We start from the raw sequence: 20,014 nt of genomic DNA, 5'->3' as shown, positions 1-20,014 counted from the left end.
CCTCCCCTCCGCTGTGAAATCTACATTCTCTCTTAACCCTTTGTTTCTTAGCAGACGAGCTAATCTGTTTACGGGTGTTTGTGAGGGCGCCTTTGTTTGAGCCACGCACATATGCGTGTGCACACATACACATGCACACATTAATCTGCAGGCCACGAGCCAGCTGACACCAGCAGAATATAACACCAATCCCCACAGACTCTCTCCTGCACACACACACACACAGTCTTTCTGCCTTTTTTTTCTTCCTCCTCCAATGTTCTAAGATGCATGTGTACGTTCTGTGCATGCAACATGCGACAACGTGCATATTCTACCCAGCTATAGAAAGTGGGGGATGGTGCGTGTGATGAGGGGAACGCAAAGCAGATAAGAGAGGAGGCAGTGTCAGATGAACTGAGGCAGTGTAGGCAGAGAGAGGACGGTGTCTGGAGGCAGAGAACTGCTGTAAACAACACAGCTCGTATTTAAAGGAGGATTTGTTCAGACGCAGAGGGCACGGCTGAATCAGTACTGTACACATCAGCAAAAAAAATAAAAAATACACACATAAACACACGCTCCTCTGACTGGGCCCATTTTTGGGTCCATACCAGCTCGATCCCCTTCATCAAACGTCACAGCAATTTGAGAGATTAGACAGCGTGGATTAGACACCACAAGGCGGCCTCTTTTTGAAGCGCTGGATGCTTTGTGCTCCTTTCTTTCCACCTCTTTCATTTCATAAGTCGATATTATATCAAGTGATGGTAAGACTCTCGCGCATTCACAATGACAGTCTCAGTTGAGTCACTGACTATGTGATACGAGTGAGTAATTATGTAAGAAGTAAACACACTTCTTGCTGAAAGCTCATTTCACCTTGCACTGGCATACTTGTTTATTGGTTGGCCTTACTAGATTTCCTGCCTCTACTTTTGCTCTGATTAATGAGACACACACACAAACTCAAACACACCCACCCACACACACACACACACACACACAGGCACGTGCTCTCAACACTAGCTCCCCTCTCACCAAGTTAGCAGCGCTATTAGTGATGATTGAACCCTATCCAGTGGATGTAATATATTAGCAGGGAGATTATTCTGACGTTAAAACATGTTCCCTGTGCTGACAGCATCATCAATCACTCTCACACTGCCTGTAGAAGACTCACACACTGGACATAATTGCTTCAGCATGGGGTTGGGGGTGGTGGAGGGGGGAGTGTGTGAGTTTTTGTGTGAGTGTTTATGTTTGTATGTTGGCCATACAGGCAAGTGCAGCGCTGACAATAAAGGACGCTGCAGCACAAAACTGGCTTTAGATGATCCAGATTAGTCCAAACTGAGCTTTAATCTGAGTCATTGCTCAGGAGAAGGACTCCAGCAATTACCTCTGATAAGTCCAGTTAATGAAGCTAAGTTTCTCTGTTGCGAGCTGCCTCATGAGGATGAGCACCGTTCAGTTGAATAGAGCATCTTTCCTTTCCATCACATCTCTCTTTTTACTATAGAGGTGGGAAATAAAATATAAAGTCTGATTCTTGAGGGAGAAAAAGGAACACTACAGTGCAAAAGTGGGCTGTTATGAATAAAGGTTTGGCATTCAAAATGTCAAAGAATACAAAGCAAATCAATCACATTCAGAAAACGTTCCTCACCATCCTCTAGCTGTTCATTAGACGCACAACACTGTTTGACCTGATGAGCAACAGGTAGTTTTTGTGCACCGCACCACGACCTCTGCCAGCACTCTCCTTCTTTCTCATCCTCCTCCGAGACGTGAAAACCTGCACACAAAGAGCAATGTGTCCCTGGATTTACACTATTTTAGGAGTGAAGCGTTTTGAAAGAGTTAATTTACGCAGCCACTGAGTTTAAAAATTAATTTCTTCATATCGGACACCTCTCCTTTAAGTTATATACATAATTGTCAAGAAAAATAAAGTAAAAGCTGCATCGATGACTTATTGTTTTCTTACTTACCACTTTGCCATACAGCAGTGCATTGAGCGCTTAAGTCAAGTTTGTGACATAATAACCATAATAAGATTTTCCTTGTGTTTGAGAACACCAGGAGGAGCTCGTAGCTGCAGAAACTTTTGCTAAAAGTCCAGGGACAAAAAAAGTCCCAAAACAACCAATTTAAAGAAAACAAAAGCTCGAGGTGTGTCTGCAGATTTTCACAGTTCATCATTACATGGGACCTTCACATTTGGGGGATTTTTTAAAACTCAGATATTAACATGTGCGGCTTTAAAGCGTTAACCTGAGACATAAAAGTGCATGATGCAGGGGTATAATACATGATTACTAATTATTGATGGCCACAGCCAAAAAGGGGTAACATCATTGTCATCAACACTCTCACCACTAGTTTCCCAACCCCTGTCAACTACACCGCAGTTTAATTAATTTAGTCTGACATGATAACATTTAGTATGTGCCTTTTTACTCTCTTAGATGAGACACACATTTCTGGTGATCCTGTTTGCTGAAATAGACCCCATGTTCAGTTTTCTTTGTATGTAGTTATAATTGATGTCATTTTTTTACCCCTTTTGTTTCATTCGGTTTGATGAACTCACATGTTCCCCATTCGTCCCATTGACTTAGAAAATGTGTTGACACCTTGGTTTTTCATCTTGTTAAGATGGAGAGTTGGTTGACCTGTTAATGGGCCAAGTTCTGTTAATCAGGGTTTGTAAAGAGAGACTTGTTTATTTTATTTGTTTTAAATATCCTGTTGCCTCGGCCTCAATCATAAAAGCATGTAAACAACAGCTAAACGTTGCTTTTACAGGCTGAGGTAATATAAACGGTTCCATGTTAAATTTCATTCTCTTGCTTTTGATAACAGGTTTTAGTTAAATAGTCTTTCAAGTAGTAAGTATAGCAGTTAATAAGTGTTGTGGATTAAAGGGTCTTATATTAGCCTCTAAAAATAAAACCAAAGCACTAGAATAAAGGCAGCGTCGTTAGAAGTTATTCATGTTAATTGCAGCTTCAGGGAATAACTGTTTCTGCTGTCACTGCTTGTTGTCGATGACTTTCCTGGAGGATGACAGAACTTTTCCCTTCTCTGATCTCATCTCTCTTTCCAACATGTTTCCCTCCCTGCTGTTTACCTCTGTTCTCACCTGCCTGTGACATTACTTTTTCATCAGCACAGTATCTGCATGCTGCTCTCAGGAAGGTGTGGATGTAAAAACAAAATAAAAGCACATACACGGTCGACACCTTTGTATTTCTGTTATCTGATATAATCTATGCTATTCCATGCTGCGGCTTTTCCTCCTATAGCTGCAACCATCTCTCTCTCTCTCTCTCTCTCTCTCTCTCTCTCTCTCTCTCTCTCTCTCTCTCTCTCTCTCTCTCTCTCTCGTAATGTGATCCAATGATTAGTATTCTGCTCAGGCGTTAGGATGGAAAGCAGAGTGGCTGCCGAGAGGTGTCCTGAATCACATCACTCATATTCCACAGTGTGTGTGTGTGTGTTTACGTGTGTGTGTGTGTGTGTGTGTGTGTTTCAAAAGAGTGAGTGAGTGAGAGAGAGTGAGAGAGTGAACCAAATCAATCTTATATCACCGACCGGCCACTAAGTGTTGCGCGTGTGTAAACGTCACTCTGCATTGTTTAAACACACATTTACCATCTAACTGAGCTGCTGAACTGCCATTTGTCAGTTTTCTCTCTACATGGTGTGTGTGTGTGTGTGTGTGTGTGTGTGTGTGTGTGTGTGTGCGCGCATGTGTGTGCGCATGTGTTTGCTCACATGCCAAGGTCAACTGCACCTCATCTCTCCTGGCTGGTAAATGCAGATAGTCCTCCATGCTGAATGTAACGCAGTTATGCCACAGACGGAAAGCTCAGTTTTATTTGTTAAATGTATTTCTCTGATCTGCTGTAAGAGAAACATTTCTACATGCACTCTTTAATCAGCTGGAAAGGCTGAGTTTATGTTAAAAAACATAGATAATGTGCTTTTGTATTCGATAGGGTTACAGCTTAATCGTGTTGTTTTTATCATCACTGCTAATATGCTATAAATACACAAATCGCAAATAAAATGTTTTATTGCCTTTAAACAACGGTGTGAAATAAAACTGCCTTGTGTTGGCAAACTGCCTGACAGGCCATCGAAGACATAAATTAAACTTTCATTTCACTTCTCCTTCCATGTATTTAGTTGTTTCCTGGAAAGAAAACTTGGAATAACCTCGGATTACACTCCCAACATAAACTGTTCAGAGGCCGCACCCAGTCAGTTCATCGTCACACTGTGCAGCACTGGGAAACTACAACATGACTAAAAATGGAGTTAAGACAAGAATCCAACTTTGTGTCAGCTGTTCAGACTTTAGAGGAACTTTAATAAGTCATTGACTGTGCTCTTTAAAAAAGCAAAAAGCTACCTGCCCGGAGATGTAGCTCCCTAGATTTAGTGTCATTTCAGCTTTGACTTTCTAAACTCTTCCAAAAAAGGGTTTATAAGACTTTTATGTATTGGAAAATGATTATCTGTAATAATATATATGGAAAACAGATAAACATATCAATTAATGGTGTAGAAAAAAAGAAAAAAAAGCTACAAGTAAAATAGTCTGAGGCTGAAAGAGGAAACAGTTTCCCTTTAAGGTCCAAAGGCAGAATATTTGCATGTTTATGTTCTTGACAGATTAGTTTCTGCGTCGATGATTTTAAGGGTAAAATATGAAGCACTTCTTTTAGTTTTATTTTTGGGCTTTTGTATGCCTTTATTTAGAGATCTGACAGTGAATAGAGTAAATCAGGGAGAGACAGAGAGAGGGGGAAATGACAAGTGAGAAAGGAGACGTCTGATTTGAGCCCGGGTGGAAGACTACGACGCTCGTAGACCACGTGGCTCCCATGAAAACTTCTGTCTGTAATCATGTTTGTTTATTCCTTCGACTTTTAAACTGCTTTTTACCTCTTAAAATCTTTTACATTTTGTTCCTGCTCTCTGCTATTTTTTTAAACATGTCACTGAAATTATAACACAAACAAATTTAAATCTTGTTGGCCTTATGATAAAACAAATCTGTTCATTTTATGGATTACTTTGCCTTCAAAATGCATCCCATTGTTCCAAAATGTGCTTAACTGTCAGACATCCGCAACGACAGTGAAACATTTCAGAAAACTATGAGGCATCTCTGATGCTGAATTTCATGAGCACGGTACTCCTGCTCTTTTTCTCAACACAAATGTCTGTTATTTGATTACTGTTTTCTTACAGTAAATGGACTGACACAGATTTCAGTAAACATTTTCGGACAGCCCCAAGAAAAATGACGCCGAATCAAAATCGTGCTCTGAATAAACAAAATAACAACTTTCACAGTTGTAGCGTGTGCAAAACATGCTTTGCTAAAAGGTAAATGGACTGAGAGTGTTTCAGGTACACACATGGATTTAGAGAAAATGTGTGTGTGTGAGTTTGTGGCTGGGGTGTGTGGACGGGGGCGAGGGAGGAAGATGGAGTGTGTGTGTGCATGCATTAAAATAGGGGATTTTCTTGTCAGAGTAGCAGGGTTGGGGATTAGTTTAGGATCTGACTGAGACAGAGGAGAGGAGGGCCGGCCACATAAAGAGATGACTGGGCAAATATAGGCACATACATCAATATCAGCTCGGAGCACATTATAGCGATGCGCAGCAGGGCGAAACACACACTGCAGACAGCCAGGGAGATTTTCTTTGTTTATGCATGACTGGAGAGAAGGAAATTAATATCAGTGAATTGAATCCGCTCCTATGGAAGATCTTTATGCTTCCCCAAACCTCTGACTCACAAGCCAAAATAGATGCAAGTGGCACACACACACACACGCACACACACACACACACACACACACAAATGTGCACACCCCACTGAAAGACAGGCACTAAAATAACCTCTGTTCCAGCTGGTGGACTGCTGAGGCTCCTGCTGGGCTGTTTTAATGGGGAAAATTAGCCAAGCAGAAAGGTGGATCCTGTTTGTTATGCTCCACTGTCCCCCCTTCCACACAGTCGGCCAAGAAGGCATCCTCTGTTGTACCCTCTCTCTGTCTCTGTGAGCTCTCCTGACATTGTGTATCTGCACCAGCTGCTGCTGCCTGCATCGCTCTCCTCCTGGCTCCATACTCTGCCAGGCACAGATACAAACAGGACGTATATCACACACTCACACACTCTTAAACACACACACCTACACACACAGACACACACACAAACACACACCAGCAGCAGCAGCAGAGTTATCTCAGAAATGTTGGATCTTAGTCCAAATCAAGAAACTTGCCAGTGGATTTAATCTTTTAATAATCCACCATTGATACCATTCTCATCTCATTTACTTCAACCTGCTGCTGCACCAGCAACTGTAGTACCCCACCCACATGAGGATGCCAAAACAACAGTGAGAGAGGGGAAGGATGTGGGGAGGAAAGGTGCAAACAAATGAGAGGTTTGTAAGATAGAAAGAGCGACATTGAGGGAAATGAAAGTGAGAGGTTAGAGAGTGAAGGATGATGAGAGGAGGATATGCAGAGGGGTGAAAAGCCTCTTTGTTCTGGATGCACTTGAGACAGCTGACATTGCTACAATAAGACCTTCTTTCAGAGGAAAAGAGAGGGAGGCCGAGCAAGAGAGAGGATGAGGAGGAGAACTGTGAAGTACTTTTGGAATATACAATTGATAGCAGTAGTAGTGGATAGTAGTACCACTAACGTGTCAGAGTGTGTGTGTGTGTGTGTGTGTGTGTGTGTGTGTGTGTGTGTGTGTGTGTGTGTGTGTGTGTGTGTGTGTGTGTGTGTGTGTGAGAGTGTGAGTACGCTGGTTTCATAAATCATTCCTATCTATGTACTGACAACATTAGTATGCATTAGCAGTGTCTGTGTTCTTAAAGGTGAGGAGGTTTTATATCTAAACTCCACCACTTCTATCAGGTTTGAAAACACATACTCAACCAAGTGTTTTGGCTTTACTGGGAAATAAGTGTTATGAGAAATTAACCTATGAAAAGCCATAGCATGAAAGACTAACACACTCAATCGAGCTCACATATGGAACCCAAAATGATGATTTCGTATTTACCTATAAAACCATTCAGGTCAAGTTGTCCTTTAAGTGAAAGTTTAACAAAGATTTAAAAGACATGATAGGATCATCATGGGATGATCATGGATGAGTAAAGGTGATTGTGTAAACATATCGGTATGGGTTTCAGAAATGACTGAAGCCAGGATTGATGACTAAAGCATGAAAAGCATGCCATTCGTCTTTTAGAGGACCCACTAAATAATGTTCCAATTTATTGGATAGCACACTCAGATACCTTTTAGTTAAGGTCGGACTTTCAAACAGAATTTTAGAGGCAGCACATTTAAAGTCAACGAACAGATGTGAGAAGACTGCAGCGTGAATGGATGCAAAAATGTACTTTTATGTAAACTAATTGAACCGGAAAGAAAAATGTTTCTGCATTACGGAGTTTTATGAACCTAGAAATGTGCAGAGAGAGAGAGAGTGTGTGAGAGAGAGAGAGAGAGAGAAATAGAGAGAAAGAGAGAGAGAGAGAGAGAGAGAGAGAGAGAGAGAGAGAGAGAAATAGAGAGAAAGAGAGTGAGAGAGAGAGAGTGAGAGAGAGAGAGAGAGAGAGAGAGAAAGATAGAGAGAGAGAGAGAGAGAGAGAGAGAGAGAGTGAGAGAGTGAGAGAGAGAGAGTGAGAGAGAGAGAGAAAGAGAGAGAGAGATAATAAATGGGTTTAAAATAAGAAGAAACTTATAATTTGTTTAAAAATTATGAATGTAATGTGGGCTAAAATAATAATGGGGCGTTGCTGTATGTTGGCGTCACAGAGGACACAGTGGACTCCTTATAGTCAGAATAAACTGCTTTGCTGTGACACTCATGGAGTGGGCTGAAATGTGTCAAACACGTCAGCATAGTATTCAACTAAACACACAACAATTGGTTGCATTAGTTGCCAGCTAGTTTACAGCTAATGGCTGTTGTTGATAAAATGGCCGTTTACAGGGAAGTATTACTCTCCAAACTGTAACCATGAGTCATATCTGGTTCATATTTCTGTGTCAAACATTTCTTTACATATCTTCATGATTGTCCTTTTAACACTCTTACTTGATATACAAGTGTTTTGCTAAGAACACGCTGGGATGTTAAAGAAAAAAAATGTTGACCTCATACTATGAAAGATACATTTATCAGTGGTTCAGGATCTAATGAAAATAATTAAAACCACTTCATTTTGTAACTCGCTTTGCAGAGGGCAGCATGGTCTTGTGCGTGTTACAGGACATCCTTTTTATTTTACTGGCTGACTTCCTGGTTGAACTTTGACCCGTCATGCTACATGTATGTGTCTGCAGTTTGGTAATTTTTTCTGTACTCAAAAACACTTTTACCTTCAAAACACAAGTTCAAGTAATCTGGTCTATCAGCGGGCGAGCTGGTCATCCTATCACGTTTTCTACCTCTGTCTGTTTGGATTCATTATATCTGTGTTGAAAGGTTCTTTCATCTTCGACTAAAAAATGACAAAAACAAAGTAAAACCCAGCTGTCATGAATCAGAATATTTTTCTTAACAGAAAAGGTGAAAATACATCTGAGCTTTGAGTATTTTTTCTGCACTTGACCCCAGCAGGAGGATTACAGTTATATTTTCATTTCCTGCAGAAAAAACCTTTTTCTCTCTGAAGTAATAAAATAACCGAGATGCTTTCATTTTTAACTGCAGTCCAGTCTAACTTCAACTTGATGCCTAGCTTTGGTAACGTGCTGTCATCAACACACACACACACACACACACACACACACACACACACACACACACACAAACATACTTTAGAAACCTGAGAATGTGTTACACCTCTCTTCCTCTTCACCCAGAGTTCCTGGCCCCAGGGGGTGGAGGGTCTCTTCACCCGTCTCACACATCCAACCCAAACACACAACGACCCGCACACACACTATGATGAGCACACACACACACACGCACACACTGGCAGCAGACCACATCAGAGGGGTCCATTCCTCCCCAAGTCCACAGGTCTCTGGATAAACATATTATTCTGGATTAAATGTTTCCCATATTTGTTATTCTTCCCTTCGAGACTCCAGGTGGAATTGGTATGAAACCAAAAATCATATGTACGTTCCTTTGAACGAAAGAGCGGGCCGAGGGGAACACTCCGAAAGGGAATTCTTGTTCCCCTTTCGGAGCGAGAACTTGTAACAACATTTGTGCAGATTCTTCGATTGCACCAAATTCTTCGTTACACACCTAACAAAGGCTGTTTTGTGTTGTTGTGAAGTGGTTTCTTCCTCCTGCAAAACTCTACCCAGAATTCTCCATAAGACACCAGGAAGTGTGTGTGTGTGTGTGTGTGTGTGTGTGTGTGTGTGTGTGTGTGTGTGTGTGTGTGTGTGTGTGTGTGTGTGTGCTCGGTGGAGGTCCACTGCTGGCTCTGAATCAGATCCAATTGGTTCAAGAGGCAGCGATCCTCACAGGGACGAGTTCATCAGTTTGGTTGGAGATAGAAGGTGACAGTCGGGGTATAAATCGAAGACTTCAGAGGTAGACGCTGATGATGCTGGAGTCCTGCTCAATTATGCAATTATGTCCAAATTACTGCCAGAGCCTTTTGCCCTATCATAGCTGAGGTCTTAGCCTTAAGCCAACCAATCTGGTGAGGTGATGATGTGCGGGTAGAGATCGCAGACTGCCCACCTATAACACCCCAGAGGTAATGATCGTATTACCTGAGCCATGGATGGATGGATGGATGGAGATACATGTTGCAAAGAACAACAAATTATAATCTCCTCCATCAACAATTAAAGAAGGGACAACTTCCTCCAGCAGAGGACACAACTTTCCCCCAAGATGCTTCCTTCAAATATTTGCAGGCAACACACCACCCTGTCACAAGCATGTCAGAACATCATGCACGATCTGATGCTCTTGAATGATCCCTGCATCAAACGTAAGCCTCACTGCATACTAATGCAACCGTGGGCAACCGTGGAGGCACACAATAGGCTGAAACCCGCAGCGTTTGCGTTTGTTTCTTCCTCTTGTGTTTATTTTTGTAAACTGCACACACTGGGACGTGTGTTGTGGACAGAGGGTTCTCACTGCAGTGTGTTTGATGTCTACTCTCTCTCTCACTCTCTCTCTCTCTCTCTCTCTCTCTCTGTGGACCCTGGAGACTTTCCTCATGCATAATCGCTGTGTGTCTTTCTGATCTTCCTCTATCTACTGCTGGTGGAGGTTAATGCGCAGAGCTGCACACACACATAAAATTACAGGCAAGCAAACACAATCATCTTATTCCCCCACAAATAGCAAAAAGAATACAGCACACAAAGGCAGCAAGCACTTTTGTAATGTTTATTGATGTGAAATAAGAGCCGGTGCAGCTTTTCAGGCTTCTTTAATCTTCTCACATATGTCATTTGAAACACTGTGCTGTGCTAAACAACTCCATTGAATATTGTATTTTAAACACAGTTGCAGTGCGCTCAGCTTAATAAAACCACTTCCCCCTGTAATTCATCATCCTTTAGCAAACATTAAGCCAGGAAAAACAGGGGAAGTGATGCGATTGGTGGGAGTGATGCTGGTGTACAGCTCAGTATTCTGGTGAGGACTCTCTAACTGTAGAGCAGCGGGGGCAAAGGGGTCATGAGGTGTGAGTGTGTCTGTATTTTAATGTATGTGACTCACTGTGTTTTAGTGTGTGTGTGTGTGTGTGTGTGTGTGTGTGTGTGTGTGTGTGTGTGTGTGTGACGGCAGCATCACCAGTCCTCCAGGGCTCAGCAGGCTAATTAATAATGAATCCCAGAGAGTCTGTGTTTGAAATGCAGATGTGCAACTGCCGGCTCCGCCTGCTCCTTCAGAGGGACCTGTGTGTGTGTGTGTGTGTGTGTGTGTGTGTGTGTGTGTGTGTGTGTGTATGGGTGTGTGTGTGTGTGTATGGGTGTGCATAATACAAGTGTGTGTCTGTTGAAGCCACAGGGGAAAGTATGTTGCTTGATTATATAGCAGCAGCAGAGAACAAGCTCATATTCTGCATAAAATTCACCCGGGTTCGTTCATCGGAGTGGTTCGTATTTTCAGAGAAGAGAGACGCTTCCGAGCACAGAGGTTTTCACAATAAGTTTGTCCTCTCTCCTCTCCTGAGTCCTTACTCTTCCTCACTGTACCGACTGAGGCCTCAACCCCGAGCTCTTCTCTGCTCTCAGCACAGAAGAGGAGAAGAAGAAGGAGGAGGATATGAGGAGGTAAAGAGGTCCTGAAGAGCATACATTACATTTCTATAGACTCTCTACTCTTCTTCACAGCTCTCTGTGTATAGGACACTTTGAGTGTGAGAGAGAGAGAGAGAGAGAGAGAGAGAGGAGAGAGATGAGAGAGAGAGAGAGAGTGTGTGTGTGTGTGTGTGTGTGTGTGTGTGTGTTTTGTGTTAGAGTAGTTTGAAGTTTAAACAGATGGTAATGTTATGTAGATTTTTTACCAACCTTGGCTCCCTCACTGACCCAGGCACAATACACTAGCCTCTTCCGCAAACAGCACCTGTAACACACACACACACACACACACACACACACACAAAAGGGGAATGAATTGAATAATCTCTCTGACAAACACATGCTTTGTTTGAGGGAAGGCAAAAGGGAGTAAGAGTTTCGTTTCTGCTCAGGTGTTTTAAATTCTGGCAGATAATAAAAAATTATTCTACTTGGATTGCTTGTTTGTTCTTGGAGACATTTTCCAGGAGCTGAAAGACACTCTGACCTCAGGCCTGTGTGTTGTTTTGACTGAATTCATTCTAATTAACTCCACACCAAAAAATAATTTTACGCTGGGTTTTGCATCAGAGCTGGAATACTAATATGAAGACCCAGGACATTTAATTGAAGCTTTACTTTGCACTTGGAGTCTTTCAGTCTTACAGGAAATTAAATGACTCGAATTTTGAAGGAACCTCGAAAATCAAAACAACTTTAACTGATTAAAAAAACATCCATGGTCCTTAAAATGTATACTTACTGTCATAGCATTGTTATGAAGGTCAATAAAAGGGCAACACAGCTCCGTCGTATTTCCATAACTCAGAAACATATTCACAATCCCTGAAATCCTTCTGCGGATCGATCTGCATGGATGGAGATTGCAAGGCTGAGGCTACTTTTTATTTATACTTATTTAACATGGATATGATCTTGACTCAAAGATTGACAAAATTGATGGCATTATATGTTTGAAAGTTTGAATCCTTTTTTGGGAAGAGAAAGTATTGCATTAGTATATTTCAAAAGCACTTGTTGGTTCTACGATTTTCGATGTCGTCCTATCACTTCAATTTTAATGTTTAGGTAGATTTTTAAATTTAAAAAAAATCGGGCCTATCTAAACCAGTGAAGCACTGTTGGGCTTGTATTTCCTCCACACGATGGCAATAAGTGCGTAAAAGCCCTCATTAAAAATAATACCGTGTCTTTAAACAGCAGAAAACAATTGCCTTTAAAATCTCCTTCATGATTTGGATGCATGATTTGTGTCCCGTGGTTTTAGGAAACATTGATTTTAGTAGGCCTATACAAACTTAACTTAAAATGCTGATCTTTTCCCCTTTAAATGTCCAAACCTGCATGTGCTCTAAACAGAGGACACGGCCCGACAAGACACATGAACAAAAATCTGAGATTCCAGGAGACACTGGACTTCACTGTGGACGTGTTGATGGGTTAAAACACGTTAAATTTCGCATGGAACCACACACACACACACACCACACACACACACACACAAACACACTCTCTCTCTCTCTCTCTCTCTCTCTCTCTCTCTCTCTCTCTCTCACACACACACACACACACACACACCACACCGTGGCGCAAACACACTGAACAGGAGTCTCGCGCTGCAGACCAAACGCGGGCCTCATGCATTATGAATGTACATTTACACGTGTGTTCTCATGGGATGATTTTTTTTTTTTACTCTTTACATTCAATCAGTGGTGTATCTAATGTATTTCCTCCTCCAATAACCCCTGCTGGACATTAACACACACAAACATACAGGCAGAGGTGAGACTACATGACTGACAGATGGAGATGTAGGACAGGCTGCTCTCTTCCATCAGAAAGAGCTCAAACACAGGCTTTTTTGTTTCAAGTCGTTGCTGAAAAACCAAAACTGGTTGTCAGCGACAAGAATGTGAGATTAGTTTCGGGTTTGTTTTTGAAGGGCCTTGCTGTTTAAACATGGTGTCACTGTCCTTTATTAGCGACGTCACGGGTTAATGGGAATACGATTGGACTGTCTGGGAGCCTGTGAAGTGAGTGTCGGTGTCAGGATGAGAAAACAACCGCGTTTACACTCAGATGTGACACCAAGTCTTTGGATTAAAATAGGAATATAAACTCTTTACAAAAAAAAAACAAAAAAAACAGAGACTAAAAAAAAGAACAACAATTAAACAGCTACAACTTAACGCTGTTTAATAGAATGAAATCTGTTTGATGCACTTCAAACCTAGCCCAGAATGAAAACGTTTCCCACGCATATATGAAGAGCAAAGACTCATTGATATGTGGCAGTTATAAATGCTTTAACTTGAGGCCATATTTTACACGCCGGAGCTGAGATTTAGGCTTCATTGGGAAAGTTTTTAAAGGTCATGACACCGCGTGACAGGTCCCCGCCTGAGGCCCACGGCTGTCTCTCCGGCAGACTAAAGCTGATTTATCCAAAGGCTGTAGCGTGGCGCTTTAAACGGGGGAGAAGTGCATTCATAGACAAAGGGAAGAAAGAATAATAATATGGGAAAATATTTAAATAAATCCTTAAAATCATGTTACAACATCCTGTCACCACGTCGCCTCCCCTTTAAAATAATAATGATAAAAAAACACACACAGCAATTGCATCATTATAAAAGTCCCGCAATTGGCTTAGAAAAGCAAGAGTACTGCTGCACTATAACCACTGAAATATTACAGGGAAATAAACCATTCATTTAAGGCTTATTCAACATGAGAACGACAGACACACCAAGCATCAGTATAGGTGGTTTGCTGTGGTGTTAATTTCAAACACTGGTTGCTCTGCAAACACAAGTTTCTTATCTCAAATCCAATTTTAATTTCAGTTCCTGTAACAGCCAAATAAAAGAACCATTAGTATTCTTTTTTTGGATACAATGTTACAAACCTGTGGACAGATGGATTAATTTGAAGGATTAGATGAGAATTCAGAACAAATTTAGAAAAGAATAGTTTTGAGAGTTGTATTCTTACGGAAAGATATATTATAATGTTTTCATAGAGGACTTTGTCAATAACTTCCTAAGAATAGATTTATTCAAACATTTACTTTGTGAATTCACCTACTGAAGGTTTACAGTGAACAAATCTTTGTATTTACCCCACTGCCTGCAGCAAATAATCTGAGTCAGAAGATAATCACCGAAAGATTTACTCAAAGCCGACAAATAAACAGCAACACGCAGCTAAACAAACACGACAAAGAGTCGTAAAGTGTCATTTCATAAAGACAAAATTACAGAAATTATGCGTCATTAGTTTGTGTTATTTCTCAGTAATATGCAGCTCGGCACAGAGAGCCTGCAGAGCTGCCTGCTGTAAGTGTAGCAGGGCTGGCTCGGGTTATCTGTGAAATGGGCTCTTTATTGGAGGCGCGGAGCGGGGATTTGCCTTTTATTCGCCTCGCTATGGAAACGCGCTCGACGGCAGAAAAAATGTTGATGTGAATAAAAGGAATCAGCACAAGGAGCGTTTTTAGAGAAGCATCTGTTACACTTAGAAACTTAGACTATCGAGAGCAATACAACCCCCTCTCCAACTCCTTATCCTGTCTGCTTCTTGTCCGCACACTTTAATTTTGGAACGAAATAAAATATTTGAAGTGCATTTTTTTTTAAAGAATTTTAAACGTGGAAGCAGTTCAGGCCAAAAACTTAAACGTGTGCCAATATAGGCTATTTCGGTACCTATTTCGACAAAGTTGTTAGTGGGATACATTTTTCTTTCAATAAAGATTTCATTCCCACAAATCATTTCGCTTTGGCACGTCATTTAATATCACAGGCAATAAAATGCAGGGATTGTATTGAAATACTAAATCTATCGTACTAGAAGTCTTTTTTTTTTTGGTAAACAATTCTGCACCATTTCCTCCCAAGACGACAGAAGACAAACTAGGCCACTAGAACAACCCTGCCATTCACATCAAATATTCAGTCACTGTTACGAAAATTTCAAAGAGAAAACTATATGAAGAATTTACGCGCAACACAACGCTGGAAGAATAACACACGAAGATATCCTACATGATTTAAAAAAAAAACTTCCCATCCTTCTAGAGGCCTATATGCGACAACAACACGAGACTTCTGTTTGGTCTGTCATCACCCTTCCCTCACTGCCGCTGTCTGTCATTCCTCTGGTTACCGAGGCCCCGTCCAGCCTCCTCTGGCCCTGTCCACACATCCAGCCCGCGGTCACCTCACCTGCTCCGGCCTCCCCTTCCTCCTCTCTGTCCCCTTCTCCAGCAGCAGCTCCTCGGCTCAGCGCTCTTTAATGACTTTCTGGTGGCTGCAGCCTTCTTTTATTTCTCCTAAATGTATGAAAATGTATGCAAATTTAAGTCAAGCTTAACCTGGGAGCACCAGCAATATATTTAATGGAATTTCAAACCAATAAGGAGGCTGCTGCACAGTCTTCTAATGGCAAATATAATTACGCAGCTAAGTTAGCTCTATGATATGTAGATAGATCTTTTTCATGTCAGAGAGTAGCTGATGAGATTCTTAAAGACTGCAAGTAAAAGTGCGTAGGGCGTGAGGACATGTTTAGTTCTTAGAAAATAAAAATAAAAAGCTTTAATTTGCAAACATGTCTGATGAGTACGGATCCATGTGTGTTAGGAAAGACTGTAAGATGAACTGTCACAAGAATGTTTAATTTTTAATATGTTGGAAAAAAAGAGATTTTAAAGTCTTAATTTCAATTCAAGGCCCGTGACCCAAAAGGGTTTGACTATAATGAATGTCGTGTGGGTAAAACGCTTTTCTTTAAAAGCGGTCTTTAAAGAAGCTCATCCATAAACACAAGGGGAAGTGTTCTCTAAAAGTTGATAATTAACAGTGAGAACTGCTCCTGGTTCGATTTTATCCTTCTAAATTAAGTGTTGGCACGTCTGACAAATACCACTGCGCTTTAATCTCCTCCTTCGCACGCGCTCAAGGGTGACCGTAGCAGCAATAAACTCGTGCGTAAATCAGTTGGAAACTTTAATTAATAAACAGGAACTGCGCTCCACGCTCACATCGTTCCACATCAGACCCACTGGACCAGCATTCCGACTCACTTCCGGTTCGACTGCTTGTAACCCTTTACTACCCGTGGCTCTGCTTTACAGAGGGAGAGGGTGGATACCGTCACCGTCATTGGTCGACGCGCGTCGTCACCGCGTCTCAGTCGGTCTGTGAGTGGTTGTGGAGGCTGTCAGTCAGTGCCAGGCTGCTGCCGAGACTCCAGAGAGAGGGAGATGTCAGAGGCTGAGTTACTCTCTCCCTTCAGTAGCTCTAGTGGGGTTCAGCAGCCAGCATGGCCACAGCTGCCTCCAGCCCCTACACCCTGCTCAGCTCCAGCCCAATGATCCACCCGGATAGCCAGGCCATGCAGCCTGCGAGCCCCTACAGAGGACACCAGAAACTCCTCCAGAGTGACTACCTGCAGAGCGTCCAGAGCAACGGTCATCCGCTCGGGCACCAGTGGGCGAGCAGTTTGTCGGAGGGCAGCCCCTGGTCGGCCTCCATGGAGCAGCAGGACGTAAAACCAGGCAGAGAGGACCTGCAGCTCGGCATCATCCATCACCGCTCCCCGCACGTAGCGCATCACTCCCCCCATCACAACAACCATGGCAACCACCCAGGAGCCTGGGGTACCCCGGTGTCCCACAACTCCTCCATCACCAGCGGGCAGCAGATAAACATCTACTCCCAGACGGGCTTCACTGTCAACGGCATGCTGGACCACGGGGGCCTCACACCTCCACCAAACCAGCAGGGGCAAGGCATGCACCCGGGCCTCAGGGACACACTCAGCCCCGAGCACAGCGACCTCGGCGGGCACCACTGCCACGACCACTCTGACGAGGAGACGCCCACTTCGGACGAGTTGGAACACTTTGCCAAGCAGTTCAAGCAGCGCAGAATCAAGCTGGGCTTTACGCAGGCGGACGTAGGATTGGCCTTGGGCACGCTGTACGGTAACGTCTTTTCCCAAACCACCATCTGCAGGTTCGAGGCTCTGCAGTTGAGCTTTAAAAACATGTGTAAACTAAAGCCGCTGTTGAACAAGTGGCTGGAGGAGGCAGACTCGTCCACAGGCAGCTCTAGCAGTATAGACAAGATAGCAGCTCAGGGGAGGAAGAGGAAGAAGAGGACGTCTATCGAGGTCAGCGTGAAGGGGGTTCTGGAGACACACTTTCTAAAGTGTCCCAAACCCTCCGCGCAGGAGATCACCTCGTTGGCTGACTCACTGCAGCTGGAGAAGGAGGTGGTCCGCGTGTGGTTCTGTAACCGGAGGCAGAAAGAGAAGCGCATGACGCCGCCGGGGGAACCGCCGCCTCACGAGGGACCCTATTCTCACAGCGGGAGTGCGGGAGACGCCTCCTCGTGCCACGATCTCTGACCGAAGCACCGGGAGGAATCCCCCGGTACAGACTCTCGAGCGCAGGGCCGCGCGGTGGCACCTACCAGCCTCCGCGTCTGTCCCGGAATAGACTTCTCCAGATGCCTCCAGCACTGAAACTCGACAATAACAGAGATACCTGTTCAGCCTTCGTCGTTTTCTAACTGTCATGAGGGCATTATTCTATAGCTGCATATCAAACGTCACATTTAAGGTTATGGAGCCCGCCAAATTCTTTTCTACATCATGGATATAAAAACAAAATGTGCCTAATAACCTGCCAGCGCCTTTGGTTTGTGTCACCACTTCTCATCAGCTCGATAATAACGATAAAACGGGACTGATGCGATCTTCTGATTTGTTTGGGCTTCTCTCTGCTTCTGTTGTGTAATCAGTGCAGTGAAACAATAATAATATCACTTTTTCTAATTGATTTACTGCAGCACCATGAGGCCGTCTTACAGTACATGCTTCCCTCGGGCTTCTACAATGCTTTACTTTCCATATCTTCATTCATTATTTTGTAACCTACTCGTAGCAAATCTGTAATTATTTTTGTGCTTATGCAAATATAGGCCCTCATTCCAGTTGTAGAGGTATTGCTACCAACATAATAGCACTTGGAGGTTTTTTTTGTTATTAAATTAAATTCCTCCTTTATGGCCTGTAGCTTCTGAAGCCACACACAGTTACAGCTATTTATAAATCCATTTATTTGATTTCACTCATCTCCGACCATAGAAACTGTGTGGACTCTGAAACAGAGCCGAGAATAGAAGGAGGGGTTGTCGACGCTATACACCTGCCTATAATTTTATTGTACGTTCAGTATCAAAATTTTATAATCTTAAATACTCCTGTTATTGGTTTATTTCTTAAGTATTTTTTCGAATATTGTACAGTTTTATATATTACCCTTTTGGAGTCATTAATTTAAACAAATGCTCTTAGTTATTCATGCACTTAATTAGCATTGTAAAAACAAACAAAACAATATTTTCAGTAAGATTGAACTGTTTCGGCGGTTTTATTCCAAATTTCGATGACAGCTCAAGTAATTATTTATTTTCAGTATAAAGCTTGTATTATGTTTTGAAATAAACTATGTATGTTGTAATAAACAATTTCTTGCTACAACTGTTCCCTGTCCAAAACAAAACTTTTGACGAGTATATATTCAATATTTATTTTTATTTAAGAGGGTAGAGACAATCACATATTTTATTATTTTAAGTATTTATAATAACAGTATCATTATTGTGTTGTCTTGAATGTATGATTAATTTACTTATAATAATTTAAATTCTATTTAGATATTTAAAACTGTATAGAGTGCTTAACAAAAGTCTGAATAAGTACAACAATATCTAACAGAATATATTGTCCTCTTCATGTTTTTATCCAAACAAGTAAAACTATGCTTCATAGAATAACCTTCACTCTGCCTCAATGTCATGCCAAAAGGGAAACTTTTCCATGTTACTAACAGCTGTAAAACCTCCAACAGTTTAGTGGGACCTTGGCTGCAGGTCTGCAGGCTCTACGGATCACAGCAAACTCAGACGCTTTCTCCTGCAGTTCCACCCAAATGTTATTGTCCGGGCCCTCTGCCCTCCTCAATCAGACATGCGTGATTTATCGCCTGGGCCGCTGTGCCTGACAGCAAAACACAATGACACACACACACACACACACACACACACACACACACACGCACACGCACACGATCAGAAGCAGATGAATCTCATTTCAAAGACTACAGCTGCGTATAATTGGCCATGCAGGGGCAAAATAGACCAATATTCCCCCCAAAAAAATCATAATGCCTAAAAATAATTTAGGGACGGTTTGGAAATAAGTGGGCCTGTAGATGCAGCACTGCTTTAAATGATTCAAAAATAGAACAGGAGAGGGAGAAGGAAGGAGGGGAGAGAGGAGAGGAAAGGAAAGGAGAGGCGGAAGGGTGCTAGGCCTTGCCTTGAAATGGAGAGCCTGACTAGAATACTAATGCGTCTGAATTTATGCATCTCTTCAGTCTGCAGCCCTGAGAGGGGGGTGGGGGAGACCGAGAGAGAGAGAGAGAGAGAGAGAGAGAGAGAGAGAGAGAGAGAGAGGAGCAGGGTAGCAGGAGGTTTGGAGGGGGGAGAAAAGGGTGTGAGTGTGGAGGTGAAAGGGGTGGTTATGTAGAAGAAGAGAAAAGTAGAACCATGGTAGATTGATTCCATCCATCTATTTTAGTTTGAAATAATCCCTGATTTCTGCAGGAGG

The 20,014-nt window shown here is 42.4% G+C and overlaps 1 protein-coding gene and 1 long non-coding RNA gene across 3 annotated transcripts; one reads left to right on the top strand and one right to left on the bottom strand.

Moving 5' to 3' along the window:
- Positions 1–10,363: 10,363 nt before the first annotated feature.
- On the bottom strand, positions 10,364–15,654 carry LOC306828924. 2 transcript variants are annotated; one of them, XR_013779807.1, is made up of 3 exons: positions 15,559–15,654; positions 11,540–11,594; positions 10,364–11,253 (listed from the first exon to the last, which is right to left on the bottom strand). It is a non-coding gene; the product is annotated as an uncharacterized lncRNA (long non-coding RNA). The 2 variants fall into 2 exon arrangements; XR_013779808.1 differs by having other exon boundaries at positions 15,500–15,572.
- Positions 15,655–16,408: 754 nt separating this feature from the next.
- LOC306828916 (POU domain, class 3, transcription factor 4-like) lies at positions 16,409–18,862 on the top strand. Its single transcript, XM_079351663.1, has one exon. It carries the CDS (start codon positions 16,658–16,660, stop codon positions 17,744–17,746), a length of 1,089 nt encoding a protein of 362 aa, XP_079207789.1. The 5' UTR covers positions 16,409–16,657; the 3' UTR covers positions 17,747–18,862.
- The last annotated feature ends 1,152 nt before the right edge of the window (positions 18,863–20,014 follow it).

The sequence above is a fragment of the Symphodus melops genome (assembly GCF_947650265.1).
Source record: "Symphodus melops genome assembly, chromosome: 9".
Lineage (NCBI taxonomy): Eukaryota > Metazoa > Chordata > Actinopteri > Labriformes > Labridae > Symphodus > Symphodus melops.
The sequence above is the reverse complement of the archived record's forward strand: the minus strand, read 5'-3'. Positions and strand labels throughout refer to the sequence as shown.